Here is a 21,457-nt window from a genome sequence, read left to right as displayed (position 1 = left end):
TGCTATAACTTGTACATAGAGCCAAAGGTGATAAAAAACCCCTGAAACCCAAAACAATGACAACCCCCAATGCTTTCTAATTTTATTAAAGATGTTTTCCTAGAAAATTTTAATAACACAGATCTACAAAAATGCTTTACAGAAATTACCATGATATCCTTCAAAGGAAATGCAGACTTAGAAAACTGTTTAGTAACCTGGTGTTGTGTCATTAAACAGCTTGGCCACTCTTTATGTCTCTGTTTTTATGAATTGTATGTAGACAGTAGGTACTTCATGAATATTTCTTTCTGTTCAGTGTTGTAGCTTCAAGAGATGGAATGAGCAATCATGAAATGTAGTCTGCGGCTTAGGGATTTGGCATTTTTCTAGGTTGTGGCAGCAGATTCTTTAAGCTAGATCTCCAGCTTCTTGGAATAAATGGTTAATCATGAGGCTGTATTGAGACATATACTCTCTCTGAAGGAATGGTGGGAATGTTAAAACTTGTCGGTTCAAACTGGTATGTCATCTACAGTTCTCTGAAAAATTATTTTTCGACACTTTAATGGCCTAATGAATGTGAGAGTTAAAAGGAAATGTGAGTCCTTTCCAAAGTAACTGTCAGTTGCTTATCACCTTGGTAACTTCACTGTACTTTCCTTGTGAGGAGTGCAGGAAGAACTGGAACAGATTGGTAATTAACATATTTCACTGCTTTGTCAACTTTCCTCTTCAGCAGATCGCTTTCCCAAAGATGGTGGCAAGCTGCTGTCGGTTCCTGTGCTACTTCTGCCGCATTAGCCGGCAAAACCAAAAGGCCATGTTTGAGCATCTCAGCTACTTACTGGAAAACAGCAGTGTTGGACTGGGTATGCCATGTAGCTGCAACACTGAAAAGCAAGAGTAGGAGCAACTGTGATATCACAAGACTGGTGTCTAATTTGTATAGCAGGCTGAAACATGCTTAAACCACCTTGTGGTTTCACCTTTAAATATTTTTCTTTTTTTTTTTCATTTTTGTTTCATGCTAATGTGTCTATGAATTGTATTAGGAACAGAATAGTCTGAATCTGTGTTTTTAAACACCTTGAAAAAATTAGTTTTAAACACATGGTTTGACATCTTTCCGTTTAAAATAGTTGTGGTTTGAAATCTAAGATTAAATTGACTCCTTATGGTCCTTGCTTGTTTCATCTGGTTTAAATTTCCTTGCCTCTACAGTTTAGGCTACTGAAGTAAATTTCATAATTCTCTTTTGAACATTGACTCAGTTTTTTAATGCATGTGCATTAAATTTTGTAACAGAGGAAAAATTTATTAGCTGGTTAGATGGTTATAATAATAAGATATTTCAAGGCAAGATAGCCTGTGATTTCACAGTGATTTAGCTGTTCGTGTGTGCATTTGGCCACAAAAAACACAGAAAAATGGAAAATATTAAAGAAAGAAAACAGGTAATTGAAGCTTGAAATGTCTCTTTTTGCTAAAGATAGGCATGTTTTAAAATCTTGACTTGATAAGGCTGTTCAGAATTATGTAGCTAACAGGTTGGTCTCCTAAGGAAATAGTATTCCTCCAATTTGCTACATTGTTAATACTGATTTTATTTTTCATCTGTATATCTGTATTTAAAACCACTGTGTTTGAGTATGCTTACAGATATGGATGTGAAGCCAGAAAAAAAATATAGCATTTCCACATTATTAAAAAGAGTTGACTCTGTTCTTGGATGAAGAACTGCCCTAAAATGTTCTAGGAATATATTTGCATTCTAGATTCCAGCGTGATTGCTGCCCTCTGCTGCGTGAATGTGATTACTGCAAACTCCCTTTAATCATTATGTATTAACTTTTTTCTGCAGCGTTTCCTTCAATGAGGGGTTCGACACCACTCGATGTGGCAGCAGCCTCTGTGATGGACAACAACGAGCTTGCACTTGCATTGGAGGAGCCAGATCTTGATAAGGTGGCCACTCTCACCTATTTACCCATTTATTAAATGCTGTACTTGTGCTGAAAGGGTTTAAAAGGGCAAGCTTGATCATAGTAGGTTTTGAATATGTTGTCCTCAAAAATACCCACTCTAGTTACGTGTTAGTTCAAGGTAAGGTTGACTGAACAGTATTTTCCCTGATTTTGCCTTCTGCTTATCGGGAAGCAGAGCAAAAGAGATTTATTTCTATCTTCTGCATCCTTTCACTAGTGTTATCATGTAGAAAGGATGACGAGAAAAAAGACGCGAAACAGGAATATCAAGAGTGTTTTTTGGGGACAAAAAAATTGAGAATTAAGAGGAAAATATTAAGAAAAGGACACAGGTTTTTTGGCCTAAATCATAGAGATTTGTGGGCATGGATGTTAGAATTAAGAGAATTGAAGGCAGGTATTTCAAGATGAAAAGTGAAACAGGATTTTAAGGGTAGGGTCAATGGGAGACTGAATCCAGAATTCAAGTCATTGGCAATAGTTAGGAATAAAGAAAAATGTGGAGAGAGGCAGGATGAACTGGGAAATATGTTAAAATGTTAAAAATGACATGAAAGTTGTATATCATAGGAAAAAAACAGATTTAGAGATGGAAGTGCACAGTCAGAAGAGGAGGAAAGCAGATAAAGGAAGTTAGGCATGCTAGCAGAGCATTGGGGTGCAGAAAACAGAAAGCAGGGTTTAATATAAATGGAGAGAGTAGTTAAACACCTAAATGACAGCTTAGCACAGGGAAAGTCTCTGTGCAGGATGACAGGATCCTGAGATGACAGCAGAACTTGTGGGACTGTTTCTGATTAGTACGTGGTGTGGGAGAGGAAAAGTTGTGAAATTGAAATAAATGGGCATATTACAGTGATAGCTGGGGGAAGACAGGCAAGAATATGAATGGAAAGGGTGTGAGACAGCACAGCAATATAGTTACCAGGCAATATGCTCTTGAGAAGTATTAGCAATTCTCTATCACCTGCAAATTGCTGAGTGCACTCTGTCCTGCCTTTAATAAAAAATTAAATGGCATTGACTTCAATCCTTGGGATACAACACTAGTGACTGGAACACAAGTATGTATTCACTTTATCTTCTGAATAAATGCTTGAAAACTATCAAGTCCTGTTAGGAATTGTATACTTCTTCCTCCGAGTGCTCTGAGTAACTTCCTTACTTTGTACTGCGATAAACAAGCTTTCCACATCAACCCATTTTTCCACTGTTGCAGCCTTTTGGAGGCAATTTGTGTACTGTATCAGCTGACATATAATTCTTCCTAAATTCACAACTTTTTCTCTCTTAGGACACTGGATAATGACTAAATATAATCTCTTCATCTATCTCCCTTTTGTCATCTATTTTGGCTGCCTGCCATTTTAAGAAATTATAATTTGTATCTTTTTTTACAAGTTCACAGAAGATTCGTCATGGTCATTACCCATTTTAAGTGCTATAATCATGCCCATGTGTTGTCCTTTGCACAACCATATGATTATTTATTTTATTTGAAATGCACAGTTATCTGCAAATTTCCTTTTAGATGAATGAGGAAATTATTCTGTATATATTTCTGAAATTCAGTTTAATATAATTTTAAAAATTAATCATAATTTCTTAAAGATTTCCCTTAATTAAAGATAATCCTTTTGATAAGAAATGTTGTATTAGAAAGTTTTGTTTTACCAAAATTTTTTAGTCTTTCTGATTTCAGACTCTTAAAATTGTTCATTGATATTTATCATTCTTCTGAAAAATTGTGATGGTTTTCATATCCATTAAAATTGGAATTACACTATATAAACTTTTTATGCAATCTTTATTTTGCTATTGTAGCAAATAAACCATACATGGTTATTGATGTGATTTTAAAGCTGTTCAGTATTACAGTTGTTGCGTATGTACTGTCAAAAATATCTGGATTATACAAGATTTTATTCTATTTTTCACATTCCACATTTGTTCATGTTGTATTTTTGTGTCATCATATAATTAGGTATCTTCAGAAACAGAGAGTGCTAACCTTTTTTCATTAAAAAACCCCTATGACTGATAAAATAATGATCTATATTGTTAGATTCTTAGGTTAATTTCCCAGAATATAAAAAATCTTGGAAAAAAATACTGTTCTCATTCTGGTTTATAGCTATTTTTAGAAACATATTTCTAAGCATATGAATAAATTATTACTTCTGTATTGCAGGTTGTTACCTACCTGGCAGGCTGTGGCCTGCAGAGCTGTCCAGTATTGCTGGCTAAAGGATATCCAGACATTGGATGGAACCCAATAGAGGGTGAACGTTACCTGTCATTCTTACGATTTGCAGTTTTTGCTAACAGTAAGTCTAATTTCTTGGCATCCAGATTCCATTAAAAGGTTTCCTTTAAATCAATTTCCTAACCATCAAAATATGTTAAATCTGAAGAGAGGTTAATGCATACTCTCCTCATTACAAACACAAGACTACTGGTGTAAGCTTATTATTGTAAATTTTTTTTGAATCTTCATAGTTAGCTGTATTTTTTCTTAATTTTTTTTTTTTTTTTTTTGCAAATCACATAATTGAGTAGATTAACCTGCAGCCATGGTAGTGAATCATGTTAGGAATTCCTTGGAACAGGAAGACCAGGAATAGGGGTTACATCAATATATTCTTGTCACTTCTCTGTGAGAGAAGTCTTTCCCATGCTCTAGCATGTGGTCCCTCCCATGGGAGACAATCCTCCACAGCCTTCTCCAATGTGAGTCCATCCCATAGGCAAAAATTCTCCACAAACTGCTGCAATGTGGGGCATTTTTCCATGGCGTGCAGTCCTTCCAGGACAGGCTACTCCGATGTGAGTTCCCCTACCAAGAAACCTGACCAATGTGGGCTCCACTCTCCACAGGTCTGCAGGTGACTCTGCAGGAGCCTTTTCCAGCACAGGTCTCCCACGGGTTCACAGCCTCCTCTCAGGCATCCCTGTGCTGCAGTGCAGGTCTCCTCCATGAGGTCTCCTCCGTGGGCTGCAGGTGGATCTCTGCATCCCTGTGGATCTCCATGGGCTGCAGGGGCACAGCTGCCTCACCATGGGCTGCACCACGGACTGCAGGGGAATCTCTGCTCTGTCGCCTTAGGATGAGGACTTGATTTCTATTTCGCAACAATTAGGGGAAAATGCAGTTTTCTTCTGACCTAAGAATACCTTTCAGGAGAAAATATGTGTAGTGCTTTTTGGTCCTCAGGTGAAAGTGTTGAGGAAAATGCAAGTGTTGTTGTCAAGCTCCTCATTCGACGGCCAGAATGCTTTGGGCCAGACCTTAGGGGAGAAGGAGGAAATGGTTTGCTGGCTGCCATGCAGGAAGCCATCAGGATCTCAGAGAATCCTAGTCGTGACCTTCCTTCCCAGGCATATAAAAGAGAAGGGTAAGTAAATGTGAATGCTTGTTTGGCAAATGACAATTTAATAGCTGGTTCAATCATGCTTGCGGTATGTGGATAATAGACCCTGTTGAGTAGGGCATTAGACAAACAGGGAGAATTAGAAATTCACATCCACAAGCAGTTGTCATATGGTATTCATAAAGCATTAGCTAGATAAAAGTGGAATGCGAGTTACAGAGAGAAAAAGCCTGAAGGATAAAACAAATGAGAAGACTGCTGTGGAATGAAGCTAAAGTTAAGCTAAAGTAAAGAGGAAGGTAGAAGGCTCATGTGAAGTCAGCTATTACAGTTAGCCTGAGTGCTTACCCTAGGGACAAAAATCCTTTAGTCTGGAGCCAAAGGGATGATTATGTCTGGTGAATAGTCTCTGGATCATGTCTCTAGCTCTAGAGAAGAGCTATAAAATGTAGATTAGCAAAAATGCTTACTGTTATTTTTAACTTTTTAGTGATGAGGAGGAAGATGAAGAGGAGACTGTGCACATGGGAAATGCAATCATGTCCTTTTACTCAGCTCTCATAGATTTACTTGGACGCTGTGCACCAGAAATGCATGTAAGTTCATTCTACCGCTTGCTCAGAAAATGTAAGGAGATTTGTAAACATAACTGTAAACAATTTGTAAACATGTCTCACTAAACCTTTCTCTATTCAAAGCCTTCTTCCCTTCAAATGGTAGACTTTATGGTTTCTCGCTCTATCTAAGTAGACACAAGCTGCAAGATGTTTATAAAGAACCATGGTCTTTTGATTCCTTTATGCTTTTTTATTTATCTAAAATTTTGGTAATTTTTACATGACTATGAAATCAAAGCAAATATGAACTACAAGTGTTGCACAATTAAGTGACCAGTATAATAACTTCTGAAATTGACCCTTTATTATTCTCTAGAAAGCCATAAAATAATTTTTATAAGAATGTGATAGAGGGCTGCTTTTTGTGCGCATTCATTCTTGGATAAATTGAATTTCTGTACATTTTCTTCTGGTGTTTGAAATAAAATCATATTAATACAAATATTTTGAGGAAAACTGTCTTATGTTCTCAATACTAAATTTGTTAACTGATAAATTTTTCTAACAGCTTATTCAAAGTGGAAAAGGGGAAGCCATCCGAATCAGGTCAATTCTTCGATCCCTAGTGCCAACTGAAGATTTGGTAGGGATTATAAGTATACCACTAAAGTTGTCCACAGTTAACAAAGGTAACTTCATACTTTTATTAGACCATTTATTTTTTTATGAAAGTCTTTTGCCACATTAGTCTTCAAATGAAAAACAGAGCAGTTTTGTTAGTTGGATGTAAGCAGAGAACTCTTCAAATTTTTATTAGATCTGCATCAATTAGAGCTGCTCCAGTGGCACAGATATTTGCTCCTGTAAGACCAGAGAATGTAAGAACGTAAGAAATACTTTAAAGGATCACACCAATGGGCCAATACTTTGTCTCCAGCAGTGGCTTTAGAGACATTATCTCCTTAGATAAAATATTTAAGCTTGGCTCAGTCCCTTTTTAATGTATTTCCACATTATCCAGTCATCTGTAGAATATTTTACCATTAATTTCTAAGTTTTCATTTAAGAGTGAAAGATAATTAAATTGCAAAATAATAGGGGTTTCTAAAGAATAAAAACTTTCTGTTCTAACTGATTATTTTTTAGCATAGAACAAAACTGAAGAATGTAGTTTTCTTTGAGTATGTGATTTTACATATTAAATGTAATTGCGATGGGTTTCATTGCCTTGGTGTTTCTCGTTTTATTGGTTATCTACTATTAAAAAGTGCATTGTATGTTTGTGTAGATGGCACAGTAAATGAGCCAGACATGTCTGCCAGTTTCTGTCCTGATCATAAAGCACCCATGGTACTCTTCTTGGACCGTGTCTATGGTATTAAGGACCAAAGCTTCCTCCTTCACCTACTGGAAGTTGGATTTTTACCAGATTTAAGAGCTTCTGCCTCTTTGGATACAGTACGTATTTCACTATTGAGTTTAGATGAAATGGCTGGATATAGTGGCTCTGTAAGTGTAAGAAAACTGGAATTTCAAGTCAAAACAGCCTTTAATAAAAGGCATTGTAGGCTCACTATAAAAGAAAATCAATATTAATTCACTATTAATTTATAGTGCATAAGTTTGATTTAAGCATTCAGTGTATAAAGTGTAAAAGTAGTTTAAAATCTTTTGATATAGGCCTTACAGTAACTCAATAAGTACATTGAGTATAGTGCAATAGGCCTGATGATTGTTTTTATTTCATGTTTGTTTTCAATAACTACAGTGAAAATCCAGGTGTGTGAAGAAATTGAGATGCTGAGTCTTATTTAAAGCTTAGTGGGGTTTTCTAACTTGTTTCAAAATAGAGGCTACATATTAATTTCTGCTGCTATTTGTTCAGAGTGCAGGGGTGCAAGGGATGGAACATAAATGGATGGCTTGAATTTTCTCTAGCTGAAAAAGAAATTACTTTAGTCCTCGTGTATATACTGGAACCATCATTAGCACCCAGCCACTCAGAGACTTAAGGACTATTACATTTTTTTAATGTTTTATAGCCTTCATGTTTAGTGACCTTTATCCAGTGTGACACTAAAGCTCGTTTTCTCCTTCATACAGGTTTCTCTAAGCACCACAGAGGCAGCTCTTGCACTAAATAGATACATTTGCTCAGCTGTCTTTCCACTACTCAAGAGGTGTGCTCCCCTCTTTTCTGGAACAGAGCATCATGCCTCTCTGGTTGACTCCATGCTTCACACCATATATCGGTTATCCAAGGGACGGTCCCTCACGAAAGCTCAAAGAGATGCTATTGAGGAATGCCTGCTTGCTATTTGCCAGTATGTATGATACCTGGGTACAAATTAATTTCTTTTCTGCAGGGATAGGTATTTTAACAGCTTCTTTCATTGCCTGTAGTGTAGACCTAAGACAATTTTATTCTTACAGAAAATAAATGACCAGTGTTATCTCGGGAACTGAAATGTAGATTTGTCTGTTCACTTAGGAGGGTTCAGAAGTAGCACAACATTCTGTGCTATATCCTTAGATAGTGAGATTCCTTCAGCACCTAGCACTGTTTTTTCACAATACTTTTAATGAGTGTTTTGTCTCCCAATATGTAAATTGACTTCAATTTTTATTTCATTTACATTTAACTGTATGAATTTTGCTGATGACATCTATTTTTTAAAATTGCAGCCATTTGCGTCCCTCTATGCTACAACAGCTGTTGAGAAGGCTGGTTTTTGATGTGCCCCTGCTCAATGAATACTGTAAAATGCCTCTCAAGGTAAACACTTTATTTTCTGTACATGCATCCAGCATAAAACTTGAAAAGAAAATATTTCTTGTTTTCTTATTTTTAAAAGCAGAATGGGAAGGCTAAAGTGATGTAAAATTACTTCTGAATTGAAAATAATGTTATTGTTTTGTAGTCTTTCAAATTAAATGTAATGTTTGCAAAATTTTTGAAATCGTGCCTAATGCAAAGAGTAAGGTGATTATGATATTTTGTATAGTGAGCTGTTGACTTTCCTGCAGCTTCAGCAAAAGAGTATTTCAATGTACCAATTTAAATGTCAGTGTTATCTTGAGATTTCTTCTTCTGCTATATGAACTAAAATAACTCTTGGTGGGATGCATGGTCCAGGAATGAATTTTGAGTGAAATCTAAGAGACAAGATGCAAGGAAGAAAATTCACTTTTATTTTTGAGTAATCTGTAACTGAATCTTTATCTAGTTTTATCTAGTTTTTCTTTTGTTTTCTTTTTCTTTTGTTCTGTAAAAATAGAATTACAATTTTTAGATGGTAAATGAATTTATTTAGCACTATTCTGTTGGGTTTGTTTCACCTTTTTTTTGGGATAAAACAGCCTGATCTATGGTCTGCATCTTTTTCTGAAAGAATTGAAATTTCATCATATTTTAAAGCAGACCTGCCACATTCACAAACATACTCTGGAGCATCATTAATTTTTGATTAAAACTGTGGTGTAGAGGGAGTGTTTGGTCTGGTTTTTAACTATTATTTTCCTTTCTTACACAGAATTGCAATAAAAAATAAAATGTCAAGATTCTAATCTGATACTAAATGTGATTTTTAAAATTTCCATGGGATAAGAATTTTTAGTTCTACAGAAGAAACTGGTAGAAATTTGAAATTACATGGAAAATGCATATAAATAATCATCTATACTAGCTCTTTAACTGTACAGATTTCCTCTATGATAGTTTTTTCTGTCAGTTTTTCCAGAGCTGAGCCAAGAGAGTGGACTGCACATGTCTTTTGCAGTGTTTAGAGTAACACTAAAGCAGCTACAAATGACAGGAGTTAAATCCATGTGAATTTTTAAAACTTTTCATGAGAACCTACATGTCTGGCCTTATACCCATTTCATTGTCTGTGTTTTTATCCTGTGAGCTAGTCTGTAATCCCATGGTGAAAATTCTGAAAGTTTGCTACTCCCTGTAATCATTGAGAATCCCACAGCTGGAGCTGGAGATAATACAGGCTTTATACTTTCCCAATATTGGCTCTGCTGCTCTTCCAAAAAGAAAAAGAAGGAAAAAAAGACCATTATTCTGAGCCATTGGAAATGAAGAGACAGACATGAATAATACTACTCCTGTAACTGTTTAGCATAGCAGTGTTTTATTTTGTTAAATAGCAATGTTTCACAAGCATTTTTATTTCTTGAAAATCTAGCTTCTGACAAATCACTATGAGCAGTGCTGGAAATATTACTGTCTGCCTTCAGGAATGGGGAGCTATGGAATTGCAGCAGAAGAGGAGTTGCATTTAACTGAAAAACTTTTCTGGGGAATATTTGATTCCTTGTCTCATAAGGTAATGGCTACAATTCACATTACATTATGGGGTGGGTATAAAAGAATAACAGTGATAATTTGCTGTGCCAAGATGAGAAAATTCCTGTTTTAATGGTAATTTCATCTAATATGGGAGATACAGTAATGAATGCTTTTAATGAAGTGAAAAATTGAACGCTGAATCTTGAAAGATTCTCTCCAAGCCAATGAAATTTCACATCTTTGCTTGATATACTCGTAAGCTTTACACTATTAATGGGGAGATATGTATGTGTGTTTGTATATATATATATATATATATATATACACACACACAATGTTTAATTCTCCCTGCACTAACATGTCAGTGTTGTCTTGTCTACTCTCCTATCTTGGCTCTACTAAACATTTCAAATTACTTTTTACTGACATAAAATTAATTTTAATAAATATATGTACGTGCTTATCAAATTGTCAGTAGAGGCAGAATAAATTTACATTGACTGTTGTCAAATATATATTTGTATTTCTTTAGTTTTCCAGCTATTGCCCAGCTGAAGAGATATGACGCAATATACTATGAAATAAACACTTTTAAACTTACTCAGTTTTTCTCTCAGTAAGAAAAAGTTGCATTTCTGATACAAGAAATGTCTTCCTGAGTAAACAGTTTTTGTGCTTGCTTGGGATCAAAATTTAGTCCAATGAAAAATCAGTTTTTGCTTTAGGACAATAAAAGATCCTATTCATTGTGTCTCACTGAATTTATGCTCTCTTCCTAAGGTAAAGATTTAGATGATTGCTCCACTAGGCATTCTGATTTATAATATGGAATAAAAATGGTCTATGCATTACTCTGAAATGGCTTTTTAAGCTTTATTTTTATTTTATTTTAGTAACATTTACCCTTCTCTTAGTGCTTTCACAAGTGTGAAGAGTGTCAGGAGTGCCTGATGCAATCAAATGTTTCCAATTAGTGAATCTTAGATTTTAACAGATAAATTAACATGATATGTTTCTGCCAGTACTGGTGGCTCTCTATAATAACATTTTTATTTTTCTGTAAATGGTTGTTAGCCCAATGGTGGTTAGTGAGAGTTGTGTAAATCTGATCTGCTGACCTACAGTATTCTCCACTGTTCTTTTCTGTTCTAAACTATTTACAGGTTTGATGTTATTAAAAATAATGAAATTAATTTGCTACAGTAAATCAAAATTTCCTTTAATGAGCATATTTTAAAATGAAACAGTGCAGGGTGAAAAAGAGGCAAAATGGCAATGGCTTCTGCTAATTCTGCAGGAATTAGTAATTTGAGAACTAAGGCAGCGTTTTACAGATTATCAGGCTCTGTAACTAGTCAGACAAGCCTTCATCCTCCCTGTACAGGCCTTAATGGCCTGAAGAAAGCTCGAGTTGAACTCATATTGCATACACATACAAAGTGTCAGCACACTCTTATGTCAATCTGACTTGTTTGAAGAATATATCATGTTGATGTAATGGAAAATACATGTCATGCAACAATAATTTTGCTCTATGTTAGAATTTTAAATGTGACTTACTGTTTGTTTGCATCTTCTAATATTTGTACATGGCTATGGCTGCTTGGATTTCACTAACATTTTGCATGTTTTTCTGTTGGGTTTTCCAACCAGTTCCTATCTCTCCTGCAGAAGTATGATCCAGAGCTCTTTCGAATGGCTTTGCCTTGTCTAAGTGCTATAGCTGGTGCCTTGCCCCCTGATTATTTAGATACACGAATTACGTCAACTTTGGAAAAGCAGACTTCAGTGGATCCAGAAGGAAATTTTGATCCCAAACCTGTCAGCACATCCAAGTGAGTCATGTAATTCATAGTGGTTTTCTTCCCCTAAATATTTTTTATACCATTCCTTATTAACATTTTTATCTTCTGTAGGGAGAGTTGGCTGGTGACTGACATGTTGATGGTATTAGGACTTTCAGAAATAGTACAGGGAGTTATGCTTCCTTCTGCCAAATACTTCACTGAAACCTGTCCTGTTTACCAGACATAAATCTTATTCTTCTCAGCCCTGAACAGATGTTAAATATTTCCATTTTATGTCTGCAGCAGAAATAGTAAATTCTATATTTATTATGTACCTGTTGTCTAATAGTTCAAATGTTTGGGATAGATAAATTAGAAACCATCATTATTTTGCATGTGCTTATGACAATTAGTATGTCACAAAAATCTGATGATTCAATTGGTCTGTAGCCCAATTTTTTATAAAATCTTCACTTAATTTTGAGAATTGATCTGTAAAACATTATATGGCAAAATAAGCAGATGACATAGAATGATTAAATAGAGTTTTGACTTTCCTAGTAATTTTTTGCTTCTAAAATACAGACTTTATATTCAAAAACTGAGGATCAATAGCTCAGTCTTGCTATTAAAGTCTTATCCTTCCATCATTATGCATTGTGAAACATCCATGTTAACATTATTCTTTATTAAGAATTACCAACAAATTTACCTGTAGATTATGGTGAAGCAGGTTTTAGTTTCTTTGCAATTGCAGTTGCTAAAAAGTGTGACTGTTATGTACTTAAAGGTTCTCTGCAAATGCCATTATAGCTATGCCTTTTTTGTAGCATTTCTTTTAAAGAACAGGGAATTACCATGCCAAATGCTTTGCCTTCATTTGAAGGTGAAGCGTTTTTGATTGGTACTATCTTTTGCTGACATTTTTTTCATAAATCAGACTGCAGTAACTTATAATTGAATGACCACAGCCCTCTCTGCTTACAGCCTTGTACTTCCTGAGAAGCTGGAGTACATTGTAAGCAAGTATGCTGAACATTCCCACGATAAATGGGCCTTTGAAAAGGTAGGAGTTATTTTAAGACTGGCAACTGTCCAGGACTAGTAAATAATTCCTTAGGTGAATATTGAAATTGAAACTGGGCTGTTTAACTGTTCAGACTGTATGGATGTCTACATATTTATTTTTGGAATATGTGGAAGAAACCTCTTGCTTACGAAAATACATTGCAATTAGTTACTTTTTCAAAGAATTTATTAGGAGAGTCTTGAGGGGACTGAAAAAGAGAGAGTCTGGTTTGGGCTGGGGGGGGGTTTGTTTGTTTGGGGGTTTGGTGGGTTTTTCTTGTTCTTTGGGGTTTTTAAAAAGAATTAGGTAAGGATATACAGCTCTTTAGGCATCACTTTGCCTGGTAATGGTGCTTTTTGACTGGAAGTTAGAGATTTAGTTTTACTGCAGCAGCTCTATGATCTAAGAAAGTACAGCCTAATGTAATTTTTTATTTCAGGTAAGTAGTTGTAAATTTTCTTTCTTCTTAGCTTTAATAATCCTGTTATGTACTGAATTTCTCTATGATTTTCCTAATGGCCTGTCACTATGTTGTGTTTCTGTTTTGTTATTTCTAGAAAGCTACAAGAAAAGACAATGAATTCTTCAATAATTTATTATAACAATTAATAAAAAATGTGTAGCAATTTTATGGAAGTGTTGTATAAAATAATTCTCTTGTTTGGAAGGGCCTATGTATGCAAATTTGTAGAGGAAGGTACACATACTTATGCATATGTAAATATATACAGAATAATTTCAAACCATAAATTTCAGTTGCTTTTGTTTAAGGTAAAGGATTCATTAATTACATCCTTCAGTTCTTGATCTGGTAATGTTACATAGTCTTCTTTGTGTTTCTGACTTTGGCCTCCCAGAGAACTGGGACAGTACATTTATTGTATTTTGGGACAGTCAGTGCTGTCTCAATGCATGAGTCCTCTTGAAAGGGGCCAGTGTAAGTTAGGCTCAGGACTGGTGTCATGAGACCCACTGCTCAAGGTGGCATCCCTTCTGTCTCAGGTAGGTTTTGTTCCTGCATGTCCACAGATGTGGCACTCTTGAAGCGGGTTAGCAGCTTGGTGTGACAAAGGAAACTGCTTAATTTGCTCTCACTCATCAGCGTTGTTCTCATCTTATTTCACTGGGGTTTGCAGTTGTCTTTTTTCTCTTTTCAGACTAACAGTGGATGGAAATATGGTGTTTCACTGGATGAAAATATGAAGACTCATCCATTAATAAGGCCTTTCAAAACTTTAGCTGAAAAGGTAATAGAGGAAATTTCAACTGCATTAATATGAAGTAGATTGATTTGTGTGCTTTTAAAAATCCATTTCAAATATATTCTGTTAAATGTCAGGCAGAGGAACCAACAAGAATTCTTACAGTTAATAGGTACAACTTTATGCTGAACTGATTTTTCAGTTAATCTTACACTGAGTCTTGTATAATTTACTTCCATTAGGCATAATGTTAATTGTTTCTTCATAGGCCTGGGCAAATTAGAATTCAGAAGTATCAGTAGCACAGTTTTTTCAGGCTCCCATGGATGAGGAATGACTGGCAGAAACTCCTGGACCTTAATGAAAGTGTAATTTAACATATATTAAGGCAATTTTGTCTTCTAGAAAGATGGTAGAAAAATGTAAAAAATGTGTAGGAGATGATTCAGTTGAAAATGCAGAAAAATATCTAAAGTATTTTGAATTTCTTGACTAGGCACAAATGTCTTCTAGCTGTCAGAACAGTGAAGCAAATTTGAATTCTGTTACTTATTTTTGTAATGATTCACTGGGAGACACAAGTCAATTACATATGTCCCTCTTCACCACATATTTCCTGTTCAGAAAATAGACATGACAAGAATCAAGAAGGATTAAAGAGGTTGAGTTTCCTAGAGGTTGAGTTTCCTAAGGTTTGTAAATTGGTTTGGAATCTTTGGAGAGGAGCCAAAGCATTTTTGGTTGCTATTTAAGCAGTTCAAGAAGAACTTTCTAAATTGTCTGCAATTAGAACTTTTCAATATAAAAATCAGGCCTATCCCTAAAAGCTGTCATTTTGAGCAACTGGTTTGTGATACAACCTGAAATACTGTTATTTAATTGATTTGAAAAGTCTTAGTATAGCATACTCAGAATTTTGCCACATATTTTCAGACTTTTTCTAACACTTTTACTTTTCGAAGGAGTGATGGAATATGGGCTGTTGCCTATTTTTTGATTGGTAACTGTGTTTATATGAAGATATGTGTAGTTCAGTAACCTTCTGTATCTGTGAGTGGATATAAATACAGGAAGACTAAAAAAAGGTCTTGAGTGCTTGATGCATTTGAAGATACATACTTGTTTAACTAATTTTTAGCTCACAAGTACCATCATTTCTTTTATTATTTTTTGCTGGTGGAATTAATGAATAAGTTTCCAGGTCCAATCTACATTATTGCTCCAGGGCTCATTGCAGTGCTGTTGGTTTCTAACACTTATCCCAACAATAAATGCCACTAAGAATATTTTTTTTTCATTGAAGGTATTTCAAAGCTTTTCTCTCGTGTAAAAAGAACTATATTTTGTGTTCTCATACAATATACAAATTTTCTATAATTTTGTGGTATGTGGCACTTAGTAGAGAAGGACAGAATATTTTTATTGTGCTTTTGCTACTTACCAAATACAGAAAAAAATTTACATTATTTCTTCAAAGGAAAAGGAAATTTATCGTTGGCCTGCCAGAGAATCATTGAAAACCATGTTGGCCTTGGGTTGGAGCCTAGAAAGGACCAAGGAGGGAGGAGAAGCAATGATACATCAGCGTGAAAATGAAAAGCTTCGCAGCATATCTCAGTCTAGTCAGGTAAGGTAGAACACCTTGATTTTAGAAAACAAAAGACCTGTTAATTAATTTACCAATAAATTATAAACAATTATGTCAATTTTATATTCTTTTAGTGAAAAGAATCTTTTAATGGTAGAGTTCTAAGATTGGAAGTCATGTCACTGTATATAAACAGTTTGCCACACTAAAGGGAGGATTCCAAAAAGCTTTTAAGACAATGAGGCTATAGGAGACCATAGATATTAATTGTATTAGAAGAACTTAAAAGCTTTTTAATATAGTCATTCAAAGAAAAAAGATGAAGCATTTAAAGTCTTTAATTTTATAAAAAAGTAAATATAGCAATTTTTTTGCTTGGTCAAACAGAAGAGTCTAACATGGGCTTTTGTTAAGGTTATAATTATGACTGACAAATTAGATTGCATATTTGATACAGTTTTGGTTTTTTTTGAATCCACAGGCAAAATTTTTAAGTGAGGATAGATTATTTTTTCCGTTTGTAGATTTTTATAATCACATGTTGAGACTGCTGGTCAATATGTCTTGGAAGAGGAAAGCTGTTTAAAATTATGATGAATGTTAGGGAATTAGTATTGTACCCCTCAAGGTGAATTACACACATTTGTACATAAATATAGTGGGAGTTAAGAAGCAGTGCATTGGACACAAGTCCTGGATGGAGTGTGCAAAGCTGTGTCACAAGCTAATTCCCTATGCACACTTGCATCAGCACTGATCCTGTGAGCATCAGCACCTGGCACCTTAAGCCTCTGTTGGGTTCCTTCTCCACGCCCACTATTTGCTCACCTAAAGGGGCCCCTGAGCACTCTTTACAACATAATACTTCAGTATTTCTTATCCCTTCAGTGAATCTCACTCCCTTGTAGGAAATTCTGCTGTCCCTGGAATCTCTGCTTCCAGCCAGTTGAACTTGTTCTGCAGTTGGGCCTTCTTGGCCAAGAAGATGCATGACAAAGACCTGACTGAGTAGAGGTTTTCAGCCCATAATTAACTTGAGCAGACATTTGAAATCACTGATTTATATGTAACCATTCACATTTACATGCACCTCTCACAGGTTTTTGAACTGGAGCTTTCTCACTTAAACAAGTTGAAGATTGTGTTCATATATTACTCACCTGATTTTTCTTAGTCTTTAATTTCCTCAAGAAAATAATTTATCGTTTTGTTGTATTGTCTCATCCTTAGCACAGAGCTCACTCAGGCTGTTCCCACATGGTTCTGCCATGTTTTGAAGGCACATCTTGTATGTCTCATGATTGGTTTCCTCTTAGGCTAAAAGCTTAGTTCTTTGCAGCTTGCCATGTATTGTGAATAGAGAGATCTATGTACCTGCAGCAACTTGCATGCTTCCACACTAGCAAGCCCATTCCCTTGATCACCCAGTGCCTTCAGTACATTGCAAAATAGGTGAACAGTTTCCACAAGGAAGTATAAAATTGGGAATGGTATTTGTCTAAGCAAGTCAATAACAGAGATGTTGTAATTGAATATTTGGTTCTTTTATCCAAAATTATTTTATCTGAGACTAATTTTCTTTTTCCCTGCAGGGAAATGGGTATAGCCCAACACCACTTGATCTCTCAAATGTGGCACTTTCTAGGGAGCTTCAGGTTCGTATTTGTGTTTTGCATATATTATGCTGAAAGGAATGGATGTATTTAGTTTCATTATTATTAATGAGTTGAATTTTGATAGGTTTTATGAGTGTATTTGTGACTGTCATTATGATAAGCTGTTGTAGAAAGGGTGCATGCTATTCACATAGTGAAACATGAATTTCCACTGTTCATGCCATTGATACTTCCTGAGTTCCCAGAAAAAAGCAAGCATGAAGCTAGGGAAGGGGCTGTCAATAGCATGTTATAATATGTGTATCATGTGCTTGTGCTGACTTCAAAGAACAGATGAATATAGAAATTCCACTTAACTATGATGTTTCTGTATCACAAGAGCGTAGACTTAAGACTGTGTAGAGTTGTAGAATTTAATAGATGTAGAATATAGAAAATATAGAATATAGAAAATAGAATAGAGTTACAGAATTTTTAATCATCACCAAATATTACATATTGTTTTTTCTGATGCTAATGTAGGGAATGGTTGAGGTAATGGCAGAAAACTACCATAATATATGGGCCAAAAAGAAGAAAATGGAGTTGGAAAGCAAAGGTAAGCCACAATCCTGCGAATCACACCAAAAAAGACAAGGAGAATGAGGGAAAAGAAACAATCTGAAAGATGACAGTGTAAGACAATGAAAAATGAATAGTTCCTTTTGTACATGAAGCAGAATAAATCTTAGAGTAGAAAAACTTACAGTTCTTTCAACTTACTAAAGGTGGAGGTAGCCATCCTTTACTGGTACCTTATGACACATTGACAGCCAAGGAGAAATCACGGGACCGTGAAAAGGCACAAGAGCTGTTTAAATTCCTTCAAGTCAATGGTATAATCATATCTCGGTAAGTTGCACATTTTTTCAGATGCTTGCTTGCATTCAGTGCCCAAACCAGCATGATAATCTTATCTCCCTGCAGACTGGCAGTTATTAACATAATTACTGTTCAGCATGTCTTCTATCAATTAGAGCCATTTTCATGTTCAGAAAGACTCTTCTAAAACAGCATGTTCAGGCAACATTTTTAATCAGTATGTGATCATAGTAAATAAAAAGTGCAACAGTAGAGTAATTAAACAAGAGGATAATTTAAAATGTCTAAGTTAGCAGCCAGCAGTGTCAGTAAGGATCATGGGAAAATTAATCTCAGGTCTGATACTGTAACATATCTATGTAAAACTGCTTTTTAATCAAGTATTTAAAAAAAATATTGCTTTGAGTTCTGTAAAGTAATAAGACAAAGTGGTTGTATTTTGTGGGCACTAACTTCTTCTCTAGCAAAAGCACAGACATCCTTAGTTTTACTGCAACTTGAATTGCTGTGTCTCAAAGTAAGCTGGTCTGTGAGGACTTCTTACTGTAGTATGTTGCTTTATATGATGGAATTGTGAATTACTGTACTATAACTCTCCTCTTTTATTTGATGTGAAACACCTGAACACATAGGAAACCTCAATTTTCTGGCATTAAGCATTTTTGTGAACTAAATTGTATCCATAAACAAATTTTTCTCTACATGCATAGAGTCAGATCTTTCCTATTTTCATTTATATCTACCTTTCAAGTCTTTTACTCTATTGAAAGTATACTCAGAAATTTATAAAAACCCATTTTTTGGATCTTCAAAATGTAACTTTGTTCACTTCAAGAATTAATAATATTTCTAAGAGATGAGAAAACAGTTCTAAATACACTTCTGTAGTGCTACAGAGAAAAATTCCTTCCTGCCAAATATGTAGGCTCTCAGCCTGTACCCAGAACGTAGGTATGCCACCAAATATTTTTATAACCTCCATAGTTGCTTCAGAGCCATTGAATAAGAAAAGCTGGTCTACTTAATGCAAATGAATGATCTTTTGAAACACCAGTGGAAATGCTCAAATTTTGCAGCTGCATGTGTTTGGGTCAGGAAATAAATTTTTTCAGTGTTACATCATGGGACAAATCAACTTGAAAAAGCATGTTCAAACTCTTCATTGATACGGGAAAGAGTTTGCAGTGATTGTCTGCATCAGTTTGAATCAAGATTATCATATTTTCAGTGTTTTCTTCAGATGAATATATGCATATATATATTAAAAAATCTTTTGAAGTACTCATTGCAATCATCACATTTCAAGATGTCATTCTTGAAAATGTTGGACTAATCATTAAAACATAGGAATTGTTTATAATTGGAAATGTATAGGCGGAACAGCATGCGTACTTCACATATACCATCTGCCTCTGTTTTTGGGTTTTTTGCTCTTTGCTGAGAACATTTTTAAAACACTTAGTGTGTTTATGACATACAGATAAATCTTTCAGGCCTTACTCAAGAATGTATTAAAAACAATGTAGTATTGTGGTCCACATCTTTTAATCTCTGCAAGCTCTTTGGATATTGTTTTTTATACTTCACAGACCTATCAACATCTTTCAATATTTAGGAAATTATGTGTAATCTCTTAGGAGCCAGGACTTCTTATAAACTGAACAAGAAAATATTTACAGTGACCTCACTGAAAATACAGATAAGTACTTAATCTCCTTAGTGAAAGTAAGGCAGCAGAAGATGCCTCTCAAGCATACATGGCTGTTAATTCATACTAAATAATTTGATTGCACAGGTGATAAATGAATAGAGAGTCATTAGAGCATACAAACTATTACTCTTAAAATAGTTTTTTTCACAAATTAAACTAAGATGAGACGTTAGAGTCCTACTAAGCTTTTGTTTAAACTGGGATTGAAATGTCTTCCTTGGTTCTCTGGCTTTGTTTCTTTCCTCTTAACTGTGCTCTGACATGGTCAAGAGGCATATATTTTATTATTAGATTTTTTTTGTTGTTAAAATTTCTGCTGCATCAGCCTTCTCTCAGACTTACTTTTTTTGCTTGGATTTCTCTCATGGCTGTTTTCAAACTGCTAATCTAATATTCCATTTTACCTCCCTAATTTACTCCCATACCAGTGGTAAGGACTCAGTACAAATGATCATTTTCTTATACCACAGAAGTGAGTACAGCAACTTTCTTTTTTTCTTGTTCCTTTCTTTCTTCTGCCTCAGTGCCACAAACTACCTGTTCCTTCCTTCTTCCCTACTTCTGACACACTGGTCAGCTCCTCTGTAGTCTGCATGTCCTTTGGCTAGGTTATTTTCTCTTAACTGATAAAGGCTGAGTCTTCCTATCTGCTACTGCTTGAAGAGGCTGTGTAGAAGCAGATGAAGTAGCCATTTATGATTAACCAGAGGTTTTCCTTAATGTCACTCAGTTACTTCCTCCCTGGATAAAGCAGTTAGATGTCTCGGGTGTCACCCACTATCTACCAATAGTAAATCTCAATCAGAGTTTAGTTCTTTTGATATTGGAATAAAGAGACTCTGAAGAAGTAAACTAAACAAAAGTAAAAGAGAACCTCAAGGAAATGAAGATGAAAGAATTAATGACTTGTGAAAGCAAGTACGTTTGAAAAAAGAATGAATTTTAAAATGTTTAAAATTAAGTGACTTCAAAAGGGTAATGAAAAAAAAACCCTGTTCTTGTCCTGGATGCCAAGACAGAAAGCATTGTTTGCAGATTTGTGGAATGAACCCTTAGCAATGAATTGGAGAGTCTGGCTACCCTTCAGAGGTGCTTTGATAGTCTGGAGAAATCAGCTGACAGAAATCTTATGAGGTTGAGTAAAGGTAAATCCTGGGATGGAGTAATCCCAGGAATAGGGGAGCCAAGCCTTAGAGCAGATGTGCAGAAAAGCTCTTTGAATTGTGCAAGCTGAACACGAATCAGAAATGTGTCCCTGTGATGATGAAAGCTGACTGTGTACCAGGCTTTATCAGTGAGTGTGTTCTGCAGGTTGATGAATTATGAGATTCTCTCAGGATATGTTGTTCTGGTTTTGGCTCTCCAGCACTAAGGAAGACGTTGAGAACAAAGTCACTCAAGTGGGAGGCCACTGAGATGCTCTGTGGATGG

General features: G+C 35.3%; 1 protein-coding gene across 1 annotated transcript in view; it reads left to right on the top strand.

Moving 5' to 3' along the window:
• RYR3 (ryanodine receptor 3) overlaps positions 1–21,457 on the top strand; it is a 196,236-nt gene that overhangs the window by 111,070 nt on the left and 63,709 nt on the right. The window contains 17 exon segments of the mRNA XM_054515025.1: positions 719–851; positions 1,844–1,947; positions 4,159–4,294; positions 5,182–5,362; positions 5,829–5,934; positions 6,464–6,584; positions 7,184–7,353; positions 7,999–8,219; positions 8,581–8,671; positions 10,089–10,229; positions 11,864–12,027; positions 12,967–13,045; positions 14,206–14,295; positions 15,728–15,877; positions 17,431–17,493; positions 17,977–18,052; positions 18,222–18,345. Coding sequence (XP_054371000.1) covers positions 719–851; positions 1,844–1,947; positions 4,159–4,294; positions 5,182–5,362; positions 5,829–5,934; positions 6,464–6,584; positions 7,184–7,353; positions 7,999–8,219; positions 8,581–8,671; positions 10,089–10,229; positions 11,864–12,027; positions 12,967–13,045; positions 14,206–14,295; positions 15,728–15,877; positions 17,431–17,493; positions 17,977–18,052; positions 18,222–18,345 — 2,150 coding nt within the window.

Source organism: Molothrus ater, chromosome 6 (genome assembly GCF_012460135.2).
Source record: "Molothrus ater isolate BHLD 08-10-18 breed brown headed cowbird chromosome 6, BPBGC_Mater_1.1, whole genome shotgun sequence".
Lineage (NCBI taxonomy): Eukaryota > Metazoa > Chordata > Aves > Passeriformes > Icteridae > Molothrus > Molothrus ater.
The sequence above is the reverse complement of the archived record's forward strand: the minus strand, read 5'-3'. Positions and strand labels throughout refer to the sequence as shown.